Source organism: Fulmarus glacialis, unplaced genomic scaffold (assembly GCF_000690835.1).
Source record: "Fulmarus glacialis isolate BGI_N327 unplaced genomic scaffold, ASM69083v1 scaffold7238, whole genome shotgun sequence".
NCBI lineage: Eukaryota > Metazoa > Chordata > Aves > Procellariiformes > Procellariidae > Fulmarus > Fulmarus glacialis.
In genome coordinates this window covers 50,798-63,834 of record NW_009227538.1, presented here as the reverse complement: position 1 = coordinate 63,834, position 13,037 = coordinate 50,798, and the positions used below count along the sequence as shown (strand labels likewise).

The 13,037-nt window shown below is 44.9% G+C and overlaps 1 protein-coding gene across 1 annotated transcript in view; it reads right to left on the bottom strand.

Annotated features, from left to right (window-relative positions):
• Positions 1-572: 572 nt before the first annotated feature.
• The window catches only part of LOC104080693 (vasoactive intestinal polypeptide receptor-like), a gene marked incomplete at its 3' end in the record, with an annotated part of 60,745 nt that continues 48,280 nt past the window's right edge, over positions 573-13,037 (bottom strand). Inside the window, exon 6 of the mRNA XM_009583174.1 lies at positions 573-726. Coding sequence (XP_009581469.1) covers positions 573-726 — 154 coding nt within the window. The remainder of the gene's footprint in view (positions 727-13,037) is intronic.

Below are 13,037 nucleotides of genomic sequence, written 5' to 3'. Positions count from 1 at the left end.
ATTTTATTTTATTTTATGTGTTTGAGACTAGACTCACATCAAAGCTGGAGAAATCACGAATGCAGTAAGCAGAGGGTTATCAGCATTAGCACACCGGCGATGGGATCTCAGGATAGCCAGCTGGCCTGAATTCAGTAAGGGAAGGAGAGAGTGATGGCTGCAGTATCTGGTTCAGTCCTGGAGTCCTGCTTTGCTGGGATCCATCCTTACAATTTAAGGCCAATGCATGATACCAAGTTTGGCATCCCAGTCAGGATCAAAGGACTAAATGACTATAAAGGTGATGAGGAGTTTCAGGCCCACAGTCCTTAAAGACTCTGAGGTGCTCAACTATCGATCAACCTACCACAAACTAAGTTCTTAAATACCTTTGAAGATTTAGGCTAATGCTGTTAAACTCCTCTGGCCATCACTCGATCTTGCTCCTGGTTGCACTAACAATTCTTGGCAGCAAGGTACACATGTACACTACATCTCTGCCCTGTCTGAGCCCCCAGGTCTGTGGACTAAATTGCTCTTAAAAATGCCTGTCAGGATCACCTCTTGGCATTCAGTTTTGAGAAGATGCATACCCCAGCCAATCAAGATGTACCACCAAAAGTACTTCCTCTCTGAAAAGAAGGAGATGACCAACAGGGTGTGAAGATACAACCCCTCCACCAGGAGCCAGAAGAAGTTGGCCATGACGCAGTACTGGAAGAAAACCATCATAGCTTTGCAGCCTACCTGGAAGAGAAGGAACAGAGTGGTGAACTGCAGCATGTTTCCATAGCAAACACACCAAATTACCAGTAAACCTTGCTCTGCGTGTATCTTTGGGATTGCTTTTTGCAGCACCTGAAGCCCTTATGGAATGAGCTCTATGGTAAAAAGCCAAAAGCCCTACCAAGCTTGCTTGGGATGGACACGCTTGACATATGTTAACCGCTGCATGGAGAGTACAGCGTGCATCCTTGAGAGAGCCAGCTCAGGTCTGGATGCAGTTTGACTGTGTGAGCCTGGAGGTGCACTCAAGCTTGGAAACCCTGCTGAGCAGTGACAAACTGATACGCTGGATCATGATCCCTACCAGCATGGTGCTGCTCTCTGTAGGTTGTGGATGTACATCTGTGGGAAGCTGGCCTAGCGGCAGAGTGGATGCCAGAAGGTCCTGCCCTGACGTGCAGTCACCAGCCTCTCTGCTCTGCCAGGCATGGGGTTGTGGGGCTGAGCTGTGAAGCAAACCATTGCACTGGTTCAGAAGAACCTTCCAGAAAAGCGCTACTTTGAACTGAGACCAACTCAGTGACTGGTTTATGGTGCAGCCAACAAACACTTGGTTCAGCATGATGGAAGTGATCTGCGCTGGAGAGTAAACAAGAATGGGTGGGAATTTCTTACGCTATTTTTGGCACTAAAGTCAGCATCTTGAGGAACGACACTGAGTGACTTGGGCATCGTGGTCCCCCCCATCATTCTCAGTAGGGCTGCCTGCTAGTATTACCTGGCTCCCTAAACCCAAAGAAATGAAGCCTCTGACTTGAACAAACTGATTTCCCAGGATTAAAAAAAAAAAAAACCAAGCCAAACCCAAAAAAACCCCCTGTGTTAATTAGCCCTTGAAAGTAAAGTCCAGTTGTAATCACTCCTTGGCCTGGTAGATACTGCAAAAACTGAAGGACTTTGAGACAGGGGTTTGAAGAAAGCCAAATCTATAAGTAATTGTGAACACTCAGGAAAAGAAGGACTGGGATATATATTTTTAAAATAGAGAAAAGGATAAGAAGGAGAAGCAGGGTAAACACTAACGAGCATGGACAGATTTGATTGCATTGGAAGGGGAGAGATTTGAAAAGGGGAGGATTGTTTTTCTTCAGGAAATGAATAATTAAACACAGTAACTTGCTGTGTGAAAATTTCACTGCAGCACAGGTAATGGGAACAGTCACCTTACAACAGAAAAAAAAAAAATGGGAAATTTCTCTCTGACACTTAGGGACCTAACGCACTGCAAAACACCTGAAGGTAGGAATCAGCTGCCCAGAGAAGTATGTCAGCCCTGGCCATTGCCCCAGCACGCGATGCATCCAGGTCCAGCTGCAGCTTTACAGGAGATCATTGGTTGCATCATTACACACATCCACGCTGTCTAAGCACCCTTGAGATGTTGATTCGGCAACAGCCTCGTTGCCTTCAGTGAGTCTGCTTGGGTAATACCCTGCACTTCCCGGGGCATGGGCAGGAGAATCTGGCTGCTAGCACTCTCTGGTTAGCGGCTCTTCCCTGGTGCTCTGCACATGCAATGTGTTGAATTTAGAGCAATAATTGATTTGCACCAGTGACGAGCTCACACTTCCCCTAAAACAGTTGCTATGAAACACGCTGGTTAAAAAGAGAAGTGTGGAAAGTGTTTTCTCGATGCCACATGTTTTGGAGAGGGACTTGTCCCCACCGATACCTCAAAATTAATTCAACCCTCCTCTAGCACCCGCCAGTACGTCACACTGGGGACCCTCACGGGCTCCTGTTAATTTATATGCACATCAGCTCCCTCCTGTGAGGCAGATGGCATAAGCAGAGACTTGTTGCAGGGTGGTGATGGGGGAAGGTGGAGGCAGAGCAGGCAGTTAACTCCCAGGGAGGGAAGGTGACACAGAGCTGAGCTGACGAGGGCTGGGGATGCAGCAGAGTCTTCCCTAGGGCATCCCTATGCTCTTCGTTTCTCAATGCTATGGCGTGCATATGGCTGTGTGACATTGGCACACCTCATTTCTTTTGCCCGAAGCCTGACTGCCTGCTTGGTGTGTCTGCGGCTGGTGTGAGTGTACTCAGCCCTACTGGGGCTACTGAATTCTTTTATGGTTTCAGTCTGTCAGTAGTCGGCCCTAATTCAGCAGCTCACAGGTGAGACACGAGGTTTAAGGGGGCAGTTTTGATGCATCGCAACCACACGCTCCTCAAACATGGATTTGTTTTGGGGATTGAACATTGGGAAATCCTTTCTGGATGGTTGCATTGAAGCTATGGCAGAGACATGAGGCTGGAGCACATCACAAGGAGCAGCAACACTTTACGGGACCAGGAAAGGCTGCTCACAAAAAGCAGGCGTGATTTCTGCCTAACAGACTCTCAGGCAGGGATGCCCAGAGTCACAGAGAGGAAGCTGTGTTGAACTCAGGCTATGGCAGCAGAAGCCCCAGATCTGGCTGCCCAAATCCATCACCTCTTCTCCCAGTACTGTCAACCATTGTTTTTGTGGGAGTCTCTGGCCCTACCTCCTTCCCTAACATGGTGATGGCTTGTTACAGACCTGAGGTGGATCATGCACATGGGCAGCAGCTGGGTTTTGGCAACTTCTTCTCTGAGGGACCTGTAGGAGATCAATTCTTTGCTCTATGCTGAGGGATATTTGGCTATTTGGGCAGTAGCTACCACCCCATTTTTTGTTTTACCTGGAGAAAAGATATCTTTATGCATCATTTTGAACACACAGCAATAACACGTTGCAGCCAGGGATTCCCTGCGGCATGGGAATGTCCTGCACTGGAACAGATTTGGATGCACTGTCCTGTCTTACAAATTAAATCATGGTATTTTCTCGCTTCCTGGGCTTCTTGCTATTATTGCCTAGGGTGGGTAAGTTTAAACCAGACCAGATACTTCTACAAGAGATGCAGTTTCACTGTTGACTGAAGTGTTGTTCTTCCATTGAATCCTCTTTGACAGCCAACTCAGCGACACATTTGGAAAACAGCCTTTCCTGGCTGTTGAGAGACCTTACTACATGCAGCCCTTGGTAATGGGTCTCTACCTTCCTGATCAGTCAGATTCAGCCTCAGAATGGCTGTTATAATGCTGGGAAATAAAATCCATGTTTATATAAGATGCTTCACCCTTTAGATGACAGACACTAGGCAGAGATGAGTTATTACATCTCACAGAAGACTTTTTTTTCATAAAGAGCAGACCTCACGATGTGTCAGTGTTGAAAGACTAGTACAGGCTATGTTTAGCAGCAGGAAAAGCAGCATTACAGCACTGCTTTTTCTGTTCTCTCCCCTTCCACTATCTCATTTACAACAGCTTATTTCCCCGTCTTTCTTCAGGGATCTTGCTCTGCTCATGTCCACACGAGATGTTGCAGTAAGATGGTCTTCCTTGGCTTTGCAGATGGCACATCTGCCCAAGTGGCTCCTCTTCGCTTCCCCTCTTTGGGACTGCATTAGATGTGGGCCATTTGCTTTTCTCATGAAGGTCCCCTCCCTTTCCACACGCGCTGCCGATGACTAACTGCTGAGACTGATTCTGCCTCCAGCCAAGGAGGCATAGAAACCTCTTTGCCCCCACAAACACTTTTGTGCTTCTTTTTAAATTCCTTGCAGTCAATAAGAAAAGTTAATCTTGATTATTGTAGAAGTTTACTTGAGGATAAGACAAGGCATGTCTTAGACCTACCGTATGGGCCAACCCACCCTTGCCTTAGTGTGCCCAACCATCTCTGCTGTATGCATCTACATTTACGACTGTTTAACTGAAGACTACCTGGAAAGGAGACACTGTGCAAGAATCAGCTGCTTAAAAGTAGACTGCTACTGTCATTTTAGGCACTGCCAAGTACTGTGTTGGGCTACCAGCTGTTGCTCCAGAAGGATGGGGATTTCCTGTGGAGACCTTGGCGATATTCACAGGCATTTTAAGGGGTATGAGATGCCCACGCTCAGATGGCAGAAGTCTGCCCTTTATGGAGAATCCTTGCTGAGATAGCAAGACAGGGAAAAATGTACATATTGCACTGTACTACTGTTGTAAAAGTACATTCCTCAAATGTAGACAAATCTTTGAAATAATTCCTATTACTTCGTATTTTAGATGGATATTCACACCTGCACGAAGTGAATGCAAAATACTGTCTTGCTGGTCATGGAGTGTTTAGCATTCCCTGAACACGGGTGTGAATGCCTACCTTCTGGATAGGAACCAGGCCTGTGGCTCTCAAAGAAATGACTTCATTTCAAAATGAGGGGCATTTATTGTCTTTGAGACAGAACTGCCCTGAGCATACACCTATTTATTGTCTAACAAGGCAATAGAGGTCTATTCTCTATTCTCTATGCGGTATCTAAAGATACCACACTTGCTTTGAAAGAGAAGGGGACTTCTTGCAGTCATTTTAGGGCAAATATTTAATGAGCTGTTAGGAATGTACACTGTCCTTTCAATAAGGAGATGGATGAGTAGGGACAAAGCATGTGGTTGGTTAGAAAGCTGGTGTGATGTTGAAATGTGCTTAGTTGAGAAGCTGGGCAAAAATTTTAGGGTGTCAAGAGGGGGTCAAGTTCAGAGCTTTAGGGAATGGTGGGAAAAGCAACAGAGCTACCCACAGCCAGCATGCAGCACAGCATACATATGTATGTATACGGCAGTATACGGCTGTTGTGAAAAACACAGCCCGCTTTGTCAGATCATAGGAAGAATACAGTCAAGATGCCACCAGACTTTCTGAGAAAGAGGCAAAGAGAAGGGACATAAGGGTGGGAAAAACAAGACTGAGCAATAACCCTACCAGGCTTCTTCCCTGTGCCTAGTAGCACTTTATACTTTCAAATAATGTTAGCCCCGAGAAAAACATCTTTCTCCTAAAACTGATGTAGTGACCAGCTGACCCACCTAGAAAAATGCAGTTCAGATGATGGAGGCAGTAATTAACTCAGAGCTGAATCTGTCATTGCATGAAATACATATCTATCATAGTCCTCAGTGTTAATAACTCTGCTCGAGGTATCCCTGCTCATTAATAACTTCTAAGGGTTGTGGGTCTTGACCAGCTGCTGAATTTCTCTAGGTCAATATAAGCAGCTTAGCTGGACAGGAGTCAGTCTGAGGTTTTGAGGGACGTATACACACACAACCAATACATGTGCATGCATCAGCCTCCTGTGAATGCAACAAAAATCTACAAAAAAAGGTCAATCAACTCCACAGAAACACTGCAGCGCATCACAGAGCATCACTGCACAAGTCTCCCTTGTCTTCTTTATTGGGGATATGGTGTGTTACAGGTTTAGGACTCGGGTCAAAGAAGGATTTAGATCAAAGAAGTATAAAGGGGCACTTGAGTGATTGATCATACTCCTACCCGCCCCATCACAGCTGGCCTGGGAATACATTGCGATGTAAACAGTCTGCCTGAGTGTCATTGCCCCAGTCACGGGAATCCCCATCACGAGACCTGACCTGTCCCTCCCTGTGTATGACATCTCCTGTACATAGATGTGACCCCTGAGCAGACCCCGTGTTCCCCCCTTGTACCCTTAAACTCTGGGGCATCCTGTGGTGTGGAAGGTTTGTGGCAGGACACCAAGACATATTTAAGTCAGCTTAAAGATATATTTAAGACATCACATGCAATCCTGGGCAATGCTGCAGCTCCTGGCATTATTTATGAAGCTGGGACAGTGCCCAGTCCCCAGTGCCTTCAGCGAAAGCGTGGGCTCAGATTTGCCTCAATCAATCATGAAACCTGGAGGCCTCAAAATCCCCTCTACGATACTTAGGTCCTTTTACCTGGGCTACCACCACTGATGCAGGAGGAGGAGATTTACAGAGAGATTTCTGCAGGCCTCTTCAACACAAGACAGATGAAAACTCATTTTATCAGTGACAGATTTATCCAGCACTTTTATGTTGCCCAGAAGACATGACCTATCTGAAGGGCTAGCTGCTGAGTGACTCATGCTGAATTTGCCCACAGCAACAGCTGCTCTTCTCCCCAGCCTCGTCAAGAAGGCTTCCTTGATCTTATTTAAAAGCTTTTTATAGATGCCACTCATGACCCTGTTGCTGGGACACACCTGGAAGATGGGGTAGCACTGAGCAAGCACTGCCTGCTTGGGAGATGCTGAAATTAAAGTCTTCAAGCACAGGCACTGGCCTAACCCTACATCTCCGTAACTATAGCGCCATTTTAGACACTCATCTCATAATAATAACTAAATTCAGGAGTCTCAATCTTGAGCTGATTCCCACCCCACATGCCTAAATCAGATTGAATCCCATCCCAGCTCTTCTTCTGTTTAGATGTTCACCTCAGCCAAAGTATAATGTAATCTGTAATGATGATGCAATAACCAAATAATCGCTCTGCTTGTAAGATTACACGATATGATTAATTCCCCATCCCGCTATCATGGCACTGGAATTCACACAACTGACAAATTCCCAATCATTTATAACCTAAATATTTTACAGCACTGTTCATAGCTATGCATTGTCCATTAATTTCTGTGCATGTTGCGTGGCGATGTCAGGCTAGACTTAGTTTCCAAATACATGTTTTTGTTTTTCATGAGGTATTTCTCTCTGCTTTTAACTTTACTTTTATTTTATAGAATCATAGAATCATTTAGGTTGGAAAAGATCTTTATGATCATCGAGTCCAACCATCAACCTAACACTGCCAAGTCCACCACTAAACCACATCCCTAAGTGCCTCATCTACACGTCTTTTAAATACTTCCAGGGATGGTGACTCCACCACTTCCCTGGGCAGCCTCTTCCAAGGCCTGACCACTCTTTCAGTAAAGAAATTTCTCCTAATGTCCAATCTAAACCTCCCCTGGTGCAACTTGAGGCCATTTCCTCTCGTCCTATCGCTGGTTACTTGGGAGAAGAGACCAACCCCCACCTCGCTACAACCTCCTTTCAGGTAGTTGTGGAGCGCGATGAGGTCTCCCCTCAGCCTCCTCTTCTCCAGACTAAACAATCCCAGTTCCTTCAGCCGCTCCTCATAGGACTTGTGCTCTAGACCCTTCACCAGCTTTGTTGCTTTTCTTTGGACACACTCCAGGACCTCAAGATCTTAAGATCTATTCTTATAAGGAATAAGACTTATTTCTTATACGGTTGGTTACTCTCTGAGAGAAAAAACTACTGATTGGAAGAGTGGATGTACTGTACTGTCCTAGGTGTTACTGCCTCTGTTAAGAAAGGAAGGGTGAGGCTATTCAATGAGCTTTGCCCTAGAAAGATGTTGCCCAAGCCAGTATTGTTTACTGGAAACAAAAAGAAAACTTCTCTTGCCCACTCAGGTGGGGATTTTTGTTCCAACTAGATGCTAGAGCAACCTTCTTTTACAAGTCACCTTCACAGAAGGAAGAGAGGTGGTTTTTCAGTAGTGACTGCCGATCCTGGCTTGGACCTCTCCTGGGGAGATGGCTAAGATATAATGTTGTATCTTTATAGCCTCAGGCTATTTCTTGTCTCATTCCCAGGCTCAAGGCTATTGGCTTTTACATATAATCTTTTCACTACTTAGTTGGCTTTGACAGAAGAGTGGAAAAGCACATGACATGCTCCTCCAAGAGAAACGCAGTAGAGAAGACATTTCCAGAAGTTGACTTGGCAACCTGAAAATGTGAATATCAATTTGTTATCCCAGCCTTCTGTTACTGTGCCTAGTCTTCTGCAGAGACAATTTGGCTACACAGGGTAATGGTTTGACCCTACAGAGGCCAGTGGCAAAGCCCCTGCCAACTTCAACAGGGCTTCGTGCTGGAGGTCTAATTTGCAGAAATTCGGCATGATGCCAATGGAAATTGTTGACAGAAATAAAACAGCTTCTTACTGGGCGATTCTGTTCCTCCAAAAATGAGCCCTTAGGTCAAACCAATTTGCTGAGCCACAAAAAAAAAAAAAAAAAAAAGGAAAAGAAAAAGAAAAAGTGTTAACTTACCCTTAGCACATTCAACCTTTTGTGTAACAACAGAAAAAAAACAAATTAAAAACAAACAAACAAGACTGCCTGGCAAAAAGCCATCACTTTTATTTCTTTCCTCATTTTAATTGCAGTTGTAGACTAGATTCAAACAGGTTAGTAATAAAAAAGCCCCACAAGGTTTATATTCTACCATGAAAGGGAACTGAGGTCTATTCAAACAAGAACTCTCCTCCTAAACCAGTTGAGTGCCTTTGACTTCCTCCTTCCTTCCCTATCATGGAGTCTGACAAGCAAGTAATTTTAAATGATAAATTGCTACACTAGTGGGTGGCTCTGCAAACTTTCCTGGAAGATGCACAGAAATTTTGGGTGTTGAGGACTTAACACTATCTATGAATAAAGAAATTTGATGAAATAAATTCTTAAAATGCCATCCTGACAGAAACAAAGTGGCTTCTGATTGAGGCACATAGCCTTCAGTTTGTGAGGGCCTAAGCTGTCAAGTTCAAAGGCTCGGTTAAAGCAATTTCTCATCTAGCAGGAATTATAACAAAGAAAAAAAACCTTGGCGGGAATAATAATCTTCTGTCGTGATGACGGACCCTTCAGCTCCTGCTGCCCTTAGTGGCTTCAACTGTAAGTCAACCCTATAAAAAGTATGGCAGATAGATCAACTTAACTGAATTCATGGTCACCATCTATCTCAGGCACAGGGATAAGAGGCCTCAAACACACATTTTTCCTGCTAACATGCTGCTCTGCATCAATGGTGCCCCAGAAACATTATGCAAGAGTGCTCTTAAGCCTTGGCAATAGCAAATTAATTCAATTTATCTTAACCCGCTTTCCTCTAGGTCACAATACACTACATTTTCGTGTGCCCATCATTGCCTAAGAGCACACACCGGAATACTTACTCTATGTCAGCTGTCACTGGGCAATTTATTAAGCCATTATAACCTGGATTTGTGTCTGAGCTTGTTGATTTGTTACCACTTTCATAAAGCAGAAATGCTATTTCTAGACTGATGAGCTGTGCTGTACAGCCATACACACACACACTACTTCAGCAACCTAAGTCTTGCCTGCTCCCATCAAGACTGTGGAAGGATGGAGACACTAGGAAAAGCTATTGGGCTCAATCTCCGTCTTTCTTTCCTGTGCCCCCACTTCCTCTTGCACCAAGGCTGGGCCACTACTGAACCTGGATAGAGTATTATTTCTCTGGTTAGAATATCATTTCTCTAGCAATAGCTCAACCCATACGGACCCCAAAGTCCCAAGAGATAACCTTGGCCTTTCTTTGTGCTTTCACCTCTTTAATGCCAGCTGAAAGCCAGTGGAACATGGCAAGGCATTTAAAAGTCTGTCTCTGCTAATACGGAAGTTACATGAGACAACCTCTATTTTATGTGCTTGCAACACAGCAAAGCATGGCAGGGTCAGATCCTGCACTTGCATAAACCTTGCGAAGTCTATTAAAATAAACGGAGCTGTACCAGTTTACATCAACAAAAAACGTGGTCCACATGGCTGCACTTTATGCCTTGCCCACCTCCCACGCAGGCTATCTGTTGAATTCAGTAGGAAGCTCTTATGTCTGCTTTTCCTCACATAAGAAGCAAGTTTAAGCCCCATGACTGTGACCCTCAAGGCTATTTAAGCATTTCTCTTCCGCTGATTTTAACAGGGGTTATGTCAGTCTTTGACGGACTCGGCCTTTCTATTTTGTCTCTTAGGAATACTCGTTTGATTTTTGGGGGCAGTCTTGTGAGTATTTTTGAGATGGTTATTAGCTCTAGCTGGTCTAGCCTCTGCGTCAGATGACTCAGAGTTGAGTTTAGACGTAAAAATAGAATTATCTCAGTAAATGGGGTAACTGTCCCTATTTCATGCTCATCAATCACAGAGTAACGCACTTCTGAACACATCTTCAGTAATAAGGCAAGTCAACCACAAGGCAGCAACTAAAGGGAGAAGGTGATGAGAGTTTTAATAATGCCCTTCTCTGCACTTGTCACATTTTCTCTCATTATTGACAATACTGCGTTGCTTTAAGGTGCCAGCCCATGACTGGGGCATTGGTGTGTCAGGCACGATACGGTCAAAGTGCTCCAGAGCTCTTCCACAGTCTAACTTTCTGCCTTCACTCCTGGGTTATTTCCAGGAGCAAAGGAGAAGGCAAGGGGATAACTCATCCAAGCAAAATTGTGTAAAACCATGTTAGAGCTTGGTCTCCACGGTCCACACCCTCTCAATGGCTGCCCGATATGAACAGTCCAAGGAGCAGAACCCAGAATCTGATACTTTCTCCTTGGAGGAATGGATCACTTCATCCGTTCAATGTGGGCCTGGCCTGTGGCCAACTCTCAGGGAGGGAGCCCAGCCAGAGCTCCCACCAAGCTCTCTCTCTGTTGCTTCCCATTGATTCTGTTGTGGGACTAGTTGGTGAATATCCTGTTTCTCTTCGGTGTAGGGATGCCCATGTTGGCCAACTTATAGTTGAAATCCACCCATTCCTCCCACCTTCTACTACAAACCTCATCTCTCTAAAGCAGAATCCCAAACCCATGGCATGGACCTTCCTCACTTGCTAGCCTGGCATGCCTCCAGTGCCAAACGCCAAGTGCCTAGCTTCATCCCCCACTGCCATTCATTGCCTCCCTGTCTCAAAATGATGGTTTCACCTTTAGTTTCTCTAGACACTTAAGGTTCCCTTCCCTCTCCATCACTTCACGTTCCTTTCTTCCCAAACTCAGACTTGAAGCCCATGTTTCCTTCTTCTGCCGCACCCTTTTAGCAGAGCTTCAGCTCCCAACATCACGACCCTTCTTCCCAATCTCTGTTATACTTTACTTGCTACTGCCAGCCCTGTGGTTGTGTCGCTGTGAAGGGTATGGCTCAGCAGCCAAGACTTCAAGCGTGCCAGCCATAAATCGCTGTCTCACCAATACAGAAGGAAGTTACTGCTTGCCATCAGCTCTGTAGCAATGACCTGTGTTCAGGTCCTCTCCCTATGGCATGTATGAGATGACTTAGGCCTACTTCATAAATATCAGTGAGGGCTTAGGCAGGTAGACACCTCTTCTGTTCTAGAAGAGATGATGAGATAACACGCTCCTGGATGGGGTATCTCCAGACAATTTCAAAATCCAAATAAGAACATTAAAACAGTCTAAGTGGATGGTTAGTCCATCTCCCATGCTCATAGCTGCTACTGGCCATGTGCAGTTAACATCCCAAACCTCTTAATTATAGCTTCTCATTACTTCACAGATCCTTCATTCACTGAACTTTTTGCTAAATCCTTAATTTAACTCTGGCACTGATTTTTGAAAGCATATTTGAGGCATTTTTTATTTTTATTTTTTACTTTTGGGTAATATTTTCACCATTAGGGCCTCTGCTAATTAAGGAATGTAGCTGTAGTCTCTTTGTCTCTTCTCTCCCCACCTCATCTTCATTTTATGGTCTTTTCTAGAAATGTCTTAATACCTTTGGTGAAGTGAAATTTTAAGTGCTGGTTGCGAGACTTGAAAGAGAATTGGCAAACATACAACGCCTCCATTGTTTCCCCCTGTTTTCCTTCTGCTGTTTTTTACTTCTTTGTCTCATTTACAGGAGCTTTCTCTAGGTTGTTTTTTTTTTTCTTTCCCCTCTGTCATTTGTTTTGCTGTAAAACTTAGATTGTAGCAGTGATCAGGAGATATGGGTATATCAGCAGATACGGGGATAATATTCCACAGAAGTTGTTTGGCAGATGCAAATCTCTTTATCTAACCTGATGGTAAAAATGTAGACCGAGGAGATGGGTGTGTTAGGTTTGTGTTGTGACAGCAACATCATAAAGATCTGCAGCAGAATCCTAAGTAGAAACCAAATGCTGTCAAAAAGCTCAGAAAGAAGAACTGAAGCCAGTCCATTGCAACACCCATGTTCTGAAGCCAGCAGGAACCATTTGGCTGGGTTTCACAGGAATTTGTGGACAGGGTGAGGTGGTTCAGGTCAAATATGAGTGGAAGAGCACAGTGAGAAACTCCTACTTTGCATGAGCAGTGATATTTCCTTTGCTCCTTCTGCTGCTCCTTGGGATGAAAACCAAATGCAGCTGCTACCTATTAGGTGGGAAGAGTGAGGGTCTCCTTCACTCTACACAGCCAAGCAAAACAAGGTGGACCTCATTTCACCTTGGGCCTCATTTCCATGGCAAGACTGTAAAGCGCTTCCTTACCTCAGGCAACACCTTTGCGCCTGGATGGTCCCACTCAACCCAGTGGATGGGGTGCTGTCCTGGTTTCAGCTGGGATGGAGTTGATTTTCTTCCTATTAACTGGTACGGTGC